The sequence below is a fragment of the Artemia franciscana genome, chromosome 4, assembly GCF_032884065.1.
Source record: "Artemia franciscana chromosome 4, ASM3288406v1, whole genome shotgun sequence".
Taxonomy (NCBI): Eukaryota; Metazoa; Arthropoda; class Branchiopoda; order Anostraca; family Artemiidae; genus Artemia; species Artemia franciscana.
The window spans coordinates 51,719,879-51,733,466 of NC_088866.1; the positions used below are offsets into that span (position 1 = coordinate 51,719,879).

At 36.1% G+C, this 13,588-nt stretch overlaps 1 protein-coding gene across 3 annotated transcripts in view; it reads left to right on the forward strand.

The window, feature by feature from the left end:
- LOC136026564 (protein maelstrom 1-like) overlaps positions 1-1,904 on the forward strand; it is a 55,881-nt gene extending 53,977 nt beyond the window's left edge. For all 3 annotated transcript variants that reach the window (XM_065703255.1, XM_065703253.1, XM_065703254.1), the window contains exon 11: positions 1,567-1,904. In XM_065703255.1, the coding sequence (XP_065559327.1) occupies positions 1,567-1,889 (323 nt within the window). In that variant the 3' untranslated portion in view covers positions 1,890-1,904. The remainder of the gene's footprint in view (positions 1-1,566) is intronic.
- Positions 1,905-13,588: the final 11,684 nt, after the last annotated feature.

Sequence of the window (13,588 nt, forward strand, 5' to 3'; positions counted from 1 at the left end):
AGAAAGAAAAAAAAACAACTTAGTATCAGCCGTCATTGTGTTTAAATTTCAGCCTGATCGTAGAAAAAAAAGTTTTCTCTAGAAGGAACAGCGGATATCCAAAAATTTAGGCATTGGTCCTGTATTCCAAAATTTAAGTTATTTGATTCATACTGTTTCCAAGACAAGGATTACCTCTCATTAAAATTTCACTGACACTAAAGCCTAAAAAACAAAATTTTTGTCCCTTACCGGTTACCCACTGCATGGTTTTCAATCGTTGTATCTTTTTTGATGGATTGTAGGGCTCCCATATTTTCTCCAATTCCTTTTTATTCAAAAATCCTGACCAAAATATATATTTCAAAGATGTTATAAAAGACAGCACCTCAGCAACTGCCGCCTGTGCGTAGATGATTAATAAAAATTGCTATGTCGTATTGTCGTGTTGCTACCGACATATTTTGTATGTCGTATAATGGTATTATTCTTGAAATAAAGACACCGTTTGTGTTTGTAGGTCAGCGAGAAAACTTTCATTCAAAAGCATATCATCAGCACAACACCTTTGGTTGACGGAAAAACTAGCTGACAAATGTATAAGTGACGTTGAGTTTTATTGTGCTTTAACGCTTTAAAATAATTGAATAATAAAACAGGCTTTTTGAGGGCTTAAATAAATAATAGGTAAGGTAATTAATCAATAAAGCACTATACAATTTTTACGTAGAGCTAGCAATCGTTCTTATAGACTTGGAATAAACATTCAAACTCTTGTGCAGAGTGGAGTTTGAGGTGGGGGAAGTCGCATGGTACTCGGAATAATTCCTCTTCTTTCTAAGTTTTAATGCTGCTCTTTGCTTTCAGGTTGCTTTCGAAAATTACCTCTAGGATTTTTTTGTTCATATTAAGTTGTAAGTCCGATGTCTTCTCGGAATCTCTTCTCCGATGTTGGTGGTTTTGAAGAACCTAACCCGTAAATTCTGGCTCTGTTTTACTAACCGAACTACATAAAACACTTTCTCTATTCCTCGCAAGAGGTTTTCTTCATACGCTGAGCTTTGTTGTCTATGTCTGTTGTCCAGCATGCTCAGCTGTTAGTTCAGAATATTATTTTTAAATGGAAAAGTACCTGTCCTTGTACATTCATAACGGTAACTGTACTCTATTTTTTGCAGATTATAAAAGATTCAAAAGCTTTACTTTGAAGCAGCATTGGTTGCTTTATAAATTTTTGACTTAGTAGAAGATAATAAAACGTTCAAGCTCTGCTGCTGCTAACCATTTATTTTTGATAAATAAATTTCTATTTATTTATAACTAGTTTTGAAATAAAACAAAAATATAATACTATAAATATAAAATATAAATATTCTACTTGTAAATGGCTTTTAGACGGGCCCTGCTGTTCCCGGGTGGGCTTTATTTATTTAGCCTTCTTAAAGAATTTGGGATTCTGATCGAGAAAATTCTACACCAGGGTTGTCTATTGCATTAGTGATTATTACGGCTTCAGTTATACTCCTAAATGGTATTAACAATGCCCTTAAATTGGGAATTAAAATATACCAGCTGCCTTTATTTCAGGACCTTCACAACTGTCACAATCTTCGGATTTCTTCGCAATGAGTCAAAGTTCTGCAGAAAGTTCACAGGGGCTCTCCCAGAGCGATTATCCTGCCTTAGGATCTCAAACTCCTCCCGGAGTTGGAAGAGGACGTGGTAGGGGAATTGCCATTGGGGAAGAATTTATTAAGATCAGAGGTTTGTATTTGCTGTCATTGGTCAGTCCTGTAGTATGTTGTCAAATGGATAGGCTAGTTGGTTATTGCGAAGGATATTATTCGGAAAAAATGGAAAGGACATTATTATGGCAATTCCATTTTTTCTATACCGTAGTTCTTTGTTAAACCGATTAGCTAGTAAGCTTTTATTATTTATTCCTTAATATATTCATCTCTAATGCTTGATCTGTACTTAGTCTTGTTAATAATTAAGCAAAAAAAAGTTTTTTAAATGAAAATAAGGAGCGACATTAAAACTTAAAACGAACAGAAATTACTCCGTATATGATAAGGGGCTTTTCCTCCTCAAGGCACCGCTCTTTCTGCTGAAGTTTGACTCCTTCTCTTAACTCTACATTTTAAAACAGTAAAAAACTGTAAAGAATTTCAAAATGACATCAGAATTTGAATTGACCATTAGATTGTCTGGAATGAGAGATAAACAAGGTACGCCTACTTATGCTCTTAGGTAGGTTGAACCAAGAATTTAGAATTGACCCAAGAACGTTAATTTGGGTGTAACGACAGGCACATTTGCCCTAAGGAAAACTTAATTTAATGTTTGTTGACCAACAAGTTGACTGGGATTGCAAGGGGAATAAGCGTTCAAAGCTTAAAAAGACCTGTCTGTCTGTAGTGTTAGTCAAGTGAACCCAATTATAAGCTAAGACAGTTTGGCTAACAAAAAATGAATGAAATATTGGTTGACCAATATTTAGTTGACTGTTTGTGTTTTTGTCTTGGGTTTGACTGTCTAGGCTTGTCACAAGCTCAGGGAGTTTTTCCAACAAAAATGCTCAGATAGTCAGTAAAATGGTATTACCTCAGAATAGGCAGCTGAGGAAAAAAAATTATGCTTAATTAACCAGTTAAAAATTTATAACCGGAACCCCTAATGATAATCCACATACCTTGTATGAGAGGGTCACTATAGAAAAAAATAGGGAAAAATGAAATTGGCTGAGAATGCTGGACTGAACTGAGGCAATAAATAGACGCTATTTGGAAATAGTATCCAACACATCATTTTTATACAATCCTAATAAGGGGGTGGGGGTTAATGTCAGATTTTTCTCTCATTCAATTGGACTATTTGCCTTGGCTTTTTCTACAATTACCCATGGCTTGATGCACACAACTGACTTTAATTCAAAATTTCATTCTAGTGTTTGGTTAATGACTAACATTAGCTTTCCTGGCGCGTGTTGCTTTGATCTCGAAAGAAAAGAAATCCCCCTCCGGGAAATTCACCGCCAAAAATCCCCCCCTCCTTCAAAAATTCTCAGTCGAATAAAAATTCCTTGTGAATTAGTGACGATTTTAGTTTTTAATGTAAAAGTATTTGAAAAATTCCCCCCTACCCCCCTCACAATGTTTAAGAAAGTTCGTGTATTGTTATGCTTCTCAAAATATAGAACAAAGGACGAAAGACGCCGTTTTGATGCCTTTCCGGATGGTGGATAAAGGAATTAGGATGACGACGTGGCCCAACTGGTATTTTTGGTCAGTAGGTCTGCATGTTTTTAGTCGACTGGTTTGCGGTTGTTTAAAATCCAGTAAAAAATTTTCAATGTTTATTTATTTATTTGTTTTTTTTGTTTTTGTTTTTTTGCTTTTTATGGCACTTGGTATTAACCAAGTGATAAATAGCAATCGCAAATTCTGTCGGTCTGTCGTTCCCAGTTTTGCTACTTTAGGCACTTCCAGGTAAGCTAGGACGATGACATTTGGCAGGCGTATCAGGGACCGGACCAGATTAAATTAGAAATAGTCGTTTTCCCGATTTGACTATCTGGGGAGGAGTGGGCGGCCCGTTAATTCGGAAAAAATAAAAAAATTGAAGTATTTTTAACTTACGAACGGTTGATCAGATCTTAATGAAATTTGATGTTTGGAAGGATATCATGTCTCAAAGCTGTTATTTTAAATCCCGACCGGATCTGGTGACATTGGGGGGAGTTGGGAGGGGGAAACCTAAAATCTTTGAAAACACTTAGAGTGGATGGATCGGGATGAAACTTGGTGGGGAAAATAAGCACAAGTCCTAGAAACATGATTGACATAACCGGGAACGGATCCACTCTCTTTTGGGGTAGTTGGGGGGGGGGGGGGGGTAATTCTGAAAATTAGAAAAAATGAGGTATTTTTAACTTACGAACAGGTGAACGGATCTCAATGAAATTTGATATTTAGAAGGATATCGTGTCTCAGAGCTCTTATTTTAAATTCCGACCGGATCTGGTGACATTGGGGGGGGGGAGGACCTAAAACTTGGAAAACACTTAGAGTGGAGGGATCGGGATGAAACTTGGTGGGAAAAAAAGCACAAGTCCTAGATACATGATTGACATAACCGGAACGGATCCGCTCTCTTTTGGGTAGTTGGAGAGGGGATAATTCTGAAAAATTAGAAAAAATGAGGTATTTTTAACTTACGAACGGGTGATCGGATCTCAATGAAATTTGATATTTAGAAGGATATCGTGTCTCAGAGCTCTCATTTTAAATCCCGACCGGATCTGGTGACATTGGGGGGAGGGAGTTGGGAGGGGGAAACCTAAAACTTGGAAAACACTTAGAGTGGAGGGATGGGGATGAAACTTGGCGGGAAAAATAAGCACAAGTCGTAAATACATGATTGACATAACTGGAACGGATCCGCTCTCTTTGGGGTAGTTGGGGGGGGGGGGTTAATCCTGGAAAATTAGAAAAAATGAGGTATTTTAACTTACGAACGGGTGATCGGATCTCAATGAAATTTGATATTTAGAAGGATATCCTTTTTCAAAGCTCTTATTTTAAATCCCGACCGGATCTTGACATTGGAGGGAGTTTGGGGTGGGGAACCTAAAATCATGGAAAACGCTTAGATCGGAGGGATCGGGATGGAACTTGGTGGGAAAAATAAGCAGAAGGCTTATATACGTGATTTACATCATTGGAATGGATCCGCTCTATTGGGGGATTAATTCTGAAAAATTAGAAGAAATGACGTGTTTTTAAGTTACGAAGGAGTGATCGGATCTTCATGAAACTTCATATTTAGAAGGACCTCGTAACTCAGATCTCTTATTTTAAATCTCAACCGTATCAAGCGTAATTGGGATGTCGGCAGTTGGGGGGACCGGAAATCTTAGAAAATACTTAAAGCGGTGAGATCAGGATGAAACTGGATAGGAAGAATAGAAACCTGTCTAAGATACGTGACTGACATAATCTGCTCTCCGGATCTGCTCTCTTTGGTGGAGTTGGGCGGGGGGGGGGGGTAATTTTGAAAATTGAGGTATTTGTAACTTACGAAAGGGTGACCAAATCTTAATGAAATTTGATATTTAGGAGGATCTTGTGCTTCAAAGCTCTAGTTTTAAATTCCGACCAGATCCTGTGACATTGGGGGGAGTCGGAGGGGGAACCAGAATTCTTGGAAAATGTGAAAATTGGGGTATTTTTATCTTACGAATAGGTGATCGGATCTTAATGAAATTTGATATTTAGAAGGAATTCATGTCTCAGAGCTCTTATTTCAAATTCTGACCAGATCTTTTGACATTGGGGGGGGGGGGGGGTTGGAGGGGGAAATCTTGGAAAACACTTGGAGTGGAGGAATCGGGATGAAGCTTGGTGGATAGAATAAGCAAATGTCCTTGATACGTGATTGACAGAACCGTACTGGATTTAATCTCTTTGGGGGAGTTGGGAAGAGGGGTTCAGTGATTCGACGAGTTTGGTGCTTCTTGACGTGCTAGGACGATGAAAATTGGTAGGCGTGTCAGGGAGCTTCACAATTTGAATTGATAAATTCGTTTTCCCAGATTCGACCATCTGGGGGGCTAAAGGGAGAGGAAAAATTAGAAAAAATTAGGTATTTATTACTTACGAGTGGGTGATCGGATCTTAATGAATTTTGATATTTAGAAGGACATCGTGACTCAGAGCTCTTATTTTAAATCCTGACCGGCATTAAGCCTCTTATTTTCCTTTTTAAATCAATCTATTGATTCATTGAATTTTGTTAGAGCTCATACCATATAATCTTTTGGCTGTTAGCTCTTCTTCCCTCGTCACAAGTGCCGATGAGCTCTTAGCTCTTGTTTTTTTTTCAAAATGTATCGTAAGATGTTGGCGGATTTCAGATAGCTTGTGAAGGTTCCGAGTTTATCAGGTTGTTCTCTTAAGATGTTTAATTGCCCCAAGAATTAATTTGCACGCCTACTTTTGAATATTTTAAAGTTTGTTGGTTTGGATAGTACTTAGACCTGGTTGCCAAACGGGACAAGCGCATTTTTTTATCCTGTAAAGTATAAGTATTTTTCCTATGTATATAGTCGTTTTCAATTTAAATGTTTCAGGAAGTAGTATATACGTTTATGGCGTAGAAATATAGTTGAACATTTGTAGGTCTAATTAGTTTTCAGTGAAGCGCTAACTATATATGTGCATTAAGTGTGTTCAAGGATGATGGCAGTCTAAGGCTTATTTGCGTTAATATGGATCTGTTCCAGATTGACATCAATTTGTTATGATTTTCCTTCGTTTTTATGTATTGCTCTTTACTTTCTATTGACAAAATTTATCTTTATATGTTTGTTATTTATATTCGTTTATAATTGACATAATCATAATTCAATTAATATCTGCCCTTTTCCTTTTTCTAGTGTTTTTAGAAGTATTTTCCAGCGATTATAAGTAAACAGGGTGTTGACTTGTCAATGCGTTGATTTAATTAGGTAGATTCGTTTGTGTTCAGTTGAATGGGTTGAGCTCATGATGTGTTCAGCTTCTTGTGCTGAATCATCTTAGGCTGAGTTTCTCCTTGTGATGAAATTTTTGGTTCCTTTTTTTCCTTGAAATGCAAAGGATAGTTTTTCTTTTCAGTTTTCTTGACCTATTCCTAGGTTGTGTCGTTTATGTTGATTTTCTTGTTTTTAGTAGCCTAAACTGAGTTTTGGTATGTTGAATTGTCTGTGCGGACCTTCATTTTGAGAGTTTGCTGGATTCACTTGTCTGCGTTTAGTTTTCTATGCTCAGTTAACCATCTTAATCTGTTTGTCCGTGGGTCGGTTCCGTGGGTTGGGTTTTTGATATTATGTGTTGCTCTGGACTCAATTATCTATATTTAGCTGTTGGTTTCAGTTTCTTATTGGGAGTTGACACTGATATATGAACAGATTCCCGCTGAAGATTGACTATAGAGTGGGATGATTTTCCTGTTTGGAGTTTCCAGGATGAATTTCCTTATATTAACAGGTTGAGTTGACAAGGGAAAGGTTGTGACAAGTTTGCTGTTTTTAGCTTCCTGAGCTAAGCTGTCTTGACTTGAGTGAACTGAGTTAATCATTCTGTGTTGTCTCATATTTTCATATGAATGACTGGGTTCTCTTTGGCTTCCGGTGCATGAATTTGCTGTTTTCAGCCTTCTGGGCTGAGTTGATTCTTCTGTGTTGTTTCATATATTGAGACGAACGGGCAAGTTATTCTGTATTCTCTTGAGCTCTCTCTGTGCGTTAGAGCATCGAGTTTGCTGTTTTGAGCTTCCTGGGTTGAGAGGAATAGGCTTTTTTATAGAGATGATTAGAGTTCTCTCTGGTTGTGTGTTCGACCATTTCAAGATTACTTATCCGACAATCCCGGTTACTTATCCACCGACCGTAAATGACGTCACTGGCTAGTAGGATTACTACTTGAAACAGTCTGGATTAGTTGTCGGATAAATTACACCTGCTAACCCTGAAAAATGCAGGATTACTGAGGATAAGTAAAAAATAAAAATTCAATCTTGTTCAAGAATCAAAAAATATGTGAAATTCTATGCTGACAACAAAAAGGGACTGTAATTGTGAAATATGTCACACCTTCGGGGGTTTGTAAATAAACTACAGTTAATGCAACTGATTAAATTTGTTTACTGCCTAGTTGCCTATAGTGCTTCAGTTGACAAGTAGACGGATAAGTCGCATAAGGATGTTCGAACGCACCCTGGCTTGTAAGTTGTTTGGTTTTCTAATTTAACCTTCTAAAGCTGAGCTATTGGAGTAGACTGGGTTCATTTTATTGGTTGTCACAAGTTTTTAGATGAATAGACTGTGTTCTCTTGGGTTCCTCCCTCGTAGTTCACATGATTTGCCTAATATTTGCCTTTGTCAGGTCCACTTCTCCTCTCCTAGGTTTTTAAATGTAAGTGCACTGCGTAATCCTTTGATTTTGTATATTAATTTTTCAATTGTCTTTATTTCCAAAATGTGAATCTTATGGATTAAAATCCCAAATTTAGAAAAATGCCTATTGAGTTTGTGGTTTTGAGCTTCCTGATCAGTCTGATTGATTTTTCTGGGTTGAGTCCTATTTTGTGATGAATAAGCTGCATTTTCTAGATTAATTTAACTTTGTTGATTTGACATCCGATACTAGCTTCAAATCCGATACTAGCTTCAAATGGCATCTTGTGATACTTCACATGGCACTGGCATCCAATGCTGGGTCAAAGAACTAGATGAACGCGAGAAGAAGTTGAGTGTTAGTGTGGGTTCATTTGAGTGATAATACTTTTCAGTGATTCTGAAAATCCTCATTCAAGATAGATGTAGCATAACTAAATAAACAGTGTTTGGTCTGATTGCTCGACATCATGTTCGGCTTCTTCATCGCCTGCTCCTCATCAGTCAATCGCACTCTTTTGGTCATAAATATTGGTATGTTTGCTATATGGATTTATGAAGCCTTAGTATCTATCAGTAATAGTTCTTTGAACAATCCTAATTTAATATGGATATACCCCGTGGTACTTGTTTGATATACCCCTTGCATCTCAATTTGTTCATGCATTAATACACTGTAAACCAGTTTTTTGTTCGCTAGTTTCTTTCAACTTAGCGTGAGAAAAGACAAAGAGAATTGACAGAATAGATGAGAAATATATTAATTTAGGCTATATATTTGCATTAGGGGGCGAGGGGGGTGGGAGCCAAGTATTTGGACAGTGTGAATTCAGAAAATGATTCTTGCTTCATAGTATCAGAATAAGTGTAGCAAACACATTATGTATGCAGACTCGCTACACTTCACCCCCCTCCCCTAATGTGCAAGTATATAGCCAAAAATTTGTTTCTAAAGCATAATATTTTTATCATACTTAGATATATTTTATTAGGATTAACCTAACTTTGCTTCTTGATATGCAGGTGGTATATCACACAAGTACCTACCCTGTTTATAGACGCTAGACCCCCTCCACGCTTCTCGTTTTTAACTTTTAGCATCGTCTTATATTTTTGTTTATGACCTTATGTCTGATAAAAAAAAGATTATATTTTTCCCCTTTTCTCTCCCCTCCCCCATTTATTTGGTCAAGAAGTTAATCCTTTATGTTTACCTGATCCATCCGAGAATAATTACAGGAAGACCTTAAAACACTAGTTAAAAAATAATCACATGTGAAGCGATAGCTTTTATATCGTATCATTTATAGACAGGACGCATCTATTGCCATCTGTTAAAAACTTATTTGAACATTTAAAATAAAGAACATGGTTATGAAATAGATGACGTTGCATAACTAGTTGCCATTCAGGTCTCAGGACGTCTTGTCTTTGAACAAGTTTCAACTCCGAGAAAAAAAAATTTATAATATAGAAATTTAATTTGTTGCTCCGTGTGAGAGTGAATTAACTGCTGGAATGATAGAAAATTGCCATTGTGTTAAATTACGTTAATACGGCTAACTAGAATATTTTATGTATTAACCTCTAGCTTGATAAGTATTAAGTATTAATGCTCACATTTGTTTTATATTTTACTAATTAATCAATAAAATTACCATAATGCGTATTAAGGCATTAGATAATAAATGTTTCCTCGTTTGTGGTAAATTCGTACTAAATTTAAAGTAAATACGTATTAAATTAGGATTTCCACCTGGAACATATCCTTCGCAGACAGAATATATATATTGCCATCTATTAAAAATGCATGCAAAAAAATTGAAATAGAGAACGGGCTTATGATGCAGATGACGTTCATTCTGTAGTTACCTTTCAGGTTCCAATATTCTGATTCCCTGTTTGTCATTTATTTATTGCTGGTACAATGTTTCATATGCTTTATTTAAATCTTATTCAGAATCCGTTTTTCTTTGCCCTCTTTACCAAATTGCGTTAAAAAATGTAATCATTATTCCCGAAATTTTTATTGGTTGTCAAAATAGCCAATCATGGCATTCTGCCCACGAGAAATATAAAGTTCAACTTTCACTTTATGTTGTTTTACTAATATTTGTAATCATTTATAACATTTATGTTGTTTTACTAATATTTGTAAATAATTTCAGGCTTTTTTCCGCTGTTTTGACAAAAAAAACTTTATGATAATTGTGTTTCTGCGATATTCTACAGAAAAATGCCACTCTATTTGTTAGTAAAATTTTTAGAATCCGAAACGTTGTCGAGTATTTTTCAGTGTGAACTTCAAAAAATTCGAAAAAGAAAATGTAAATTTTTAACAATAATGTGTTCTAAAAATAGTTTTTATAAAAAATAATTTATGAGCTAAAAGAAAATCGCTACTAAAATTTGTTAGTAAGATAATCTTAAAAAAAATGCAAAGGATATTGAAAATTATTGCTGTATTTTGAGCGAGAGCTTCAATTTATTCTAAAATTAAAGGTACAAATTTCTAACAACAATTTTTCAGGACAATTGTGCTTCTTAGAGCTAATGAAAAATTCCTATGAACCATTGTTAATAAATTTATCTGGTATTTCGGAGCGCTTTTGACAATGATTGCTGAATTTTGAGTATAAACTTTAAAAACATTCAAAACTAAAATATGCAAAACAATTACAAAGACAATCCACATACGCATCAAAAATATGTTTATTTGTGTTTCTGTAAATTTTTAATCAAATTCCAAGGAAAATGAAGCGACATACATTAAGACTGACCTATTGAAAGGCTTAGTTTATGAAAGTTCTATCATCAAGACTTTTTTGAAGTCAAGACGCAGCAAAAAATTGCTAGTTACGAAAACTAATGTTAAACCCCTTTCTTGCCTTTTTTAGTTGCCGTTCGTCCAAAAACATTTGATACAAATTTTGAAATAGCCTTCTTGTTCAAAATAGTCTAAAGGTCAAATAACAATGCCTCTGGGGATGACATAGCCCCCCATAGCTTTTGAGAGCGGTCCTGAACACAATGAGAATAACCAAATATAAATTTTGTTATTAGAATCTAATTATAGATGAGAGTATATAATTAATAATGGACAGGAATACTGTTTTCCATAATTAAAACAAAGCACTGCCATGATAGAACAAACAAATCTTCATTTTCTTTATGCCAACACCTTTTCAGTAGCAGCAGTTGATTTGATTAAATTTTGTTCATTCGTCCTCTTTTTCTTCTTTCTTACATCCAGAAATGTTTTTAGATGTTAAACGGAATACCTTTTTTTCTAAACGAAATTTCTATTAAAATAGCAAGTCTGTCGGAATAATTAAAATTTTGCAACTGATGTTGGTCGCAACTGTGTTTTTTTTATGTGATTTAAAGGTTTTTTTGTTTTTTGTCATAAATTTTCTAGTTTTATGGTAACTACTATTCCGAAAAAGTTCTCTAAGTAAATATTCTCGCTATCTATGCCAGAATATGCAGTCTGCCAGTTTTGACGAATGCAAGCTTTTCAGTTCTGTGGATATAAACTGACCCAAAATTAAGCCAGAGTTATAATTAGGACCTGTGATGCGCTATCCTGTTAATTAAGTAATAGTTTTTGTTTGATACATTTACAATAAATATGTTAACCGACATTGTTTTCATTGTTAAAGAACAGAAATTGCTTTCAGATTTATTGTTAGTTGTCAGTTTTTGTTGAATAAAGTCATGCCCTTGTATGATTGTGACAGTTTCAACAGGGCAGTCAAGGTCATGGAATGTGTCAACCTAGGAGTTCCATAATTATCTGTGCTTGCCTTGTCCGATTAACCCTCATATATCGGGCTTCGCCGTAGTTGTATCGTCTCTCTGCAGGGAACTCAAGAATAAGAAAGATACGACTTTTCTGACAGCAATCAATACGGGAACAAAAAAAACGCACCGTATTCGAAAGCTTTATGAACTTCGCGATTAAGCAAGCAGCTTCCTTGAGTCACATAAAAGGATTCGTGAATTTCCTTAAATGCTCTGGGGTTCACAAGTTAAAATTAGCGAACATTTTAAACCGAAAGAATAAATGATGAGGCCTTGAGCACAGCGATTTGTTTATAGGAAATGCCTTGTACCTAAAGAATGAGAAATTTGTCTTTATACTATTCCGCTCCACTTATGGCTAAGAAAACGTCGCCATGTCAGCTGATCCACCTTTACAGTTTAAAGTTTATGGGCAACTTTTAAGAATGGAAGGAAAAAAACACCAATGACATCTAGCACAACTTTTCTTGGCATTTTATTCAAGCTTTGTAATTGTGCTTATTTCAGAAAGCAAAATGTCCTGTGGTGGCAGAATAGGTTTAACCTCAGCTCGGTAACACAGGACCTAGAGTTCAAACCCGGCAGTAGCAATACACTTTAGGGCCAATACGAGGACCTTAGTAGTCAAGAAGCGTCGTTATTCCGTTAGGTACTTTTGTCTTAGAGCCACCACACTCAAGATCTTGTATCTTGAACATGAGACAGTAACCGGTATCCATTGTCTTTATACCAGACAATATTAGCTTTGGCTCGGTGGGAAACTACACTGTAACCACACTTTAATTAAATATTTAGTTGGTATTTTGGTTATGCTACGTTAGGTTGCGCATTTAATATACCCTATTGTATTCCCTGTTGTATGTTTGTTCCAATATGTGAACGAACGAACCTCGTCACGCCAAAAAGTGGCGTTTTTTGCGAGAATCCAGTCTCTCCCGCCTAGAGGCGGTAAGGCAGCAACTGTAAACCTCTAACTCAGCCCCTCTTGTACCAGGGACCACAACTTGTTCAGTCTAGTCAAAAGACTTGTTGCCTCTTTCTCCTTGGATCAACCTAGTGTTCACTGTGCTCCCCTACGTCGTAGACGGGGAGAGGAGGATCCAACACCATACACAAGCCTGGAGACATCCTTCATTCATGCGGTTAGTATGCCCGCAGTACCCCCATCTCCTCATTCTGTTTTCTTTGGTCACCATTGGTTATTCAGTATGCACTTGTAACTCTTGGCCCAGTCAATCACAAGGATTCTTCGCAAGCAATCGTTTTTTGTCAACGCTCTTTAACTTAAGCACGGAGAGTACGTTTCTCCTAATAGTTCGAGTTTCAGCTTCTGTCTCTATACGCACGAGGCTTACGTCTTTTCCCAAATATTGTGTCTAGTTGCGACTATAGTGTACGTTATTTTCATATCACGACCCTCTCAATTGTCTATTTGGTTCTTGGTAAGAGCTTACAATCTCTTGTGACGAGTAAACATCAATTGAAGATCCCCTTTTTCATGTTGTGTTGAAAAAAAAAAAGGTTTACACTGTTTCATTGGTTGATTTGCTTTCGGGTTATTGGTACAACAGATAAAAACAGAGCCTTAGGGAAGCAGAGTTTTTCTTCCGCAAAGTATAAGCTTTTTCTCTCCAAGAGTTTAGCTACCGAAACGGGAGATAAATTTATTTTGTTTGTACCTACATATCCTCAATAGCTGTTGATTACTAAGAGAGAAGTTCCGAAACAAATTTTTTATGTAATTTCTCTAACCTTGATTGTTCAGTAACCTCGAAAACTGACTCAAGACAAAAAGGGGTTATCAAAGAGACTGGAGAACTAATGAAGAATTGAATATTCAGTAATTCAACATGGGAAGATAGCAAT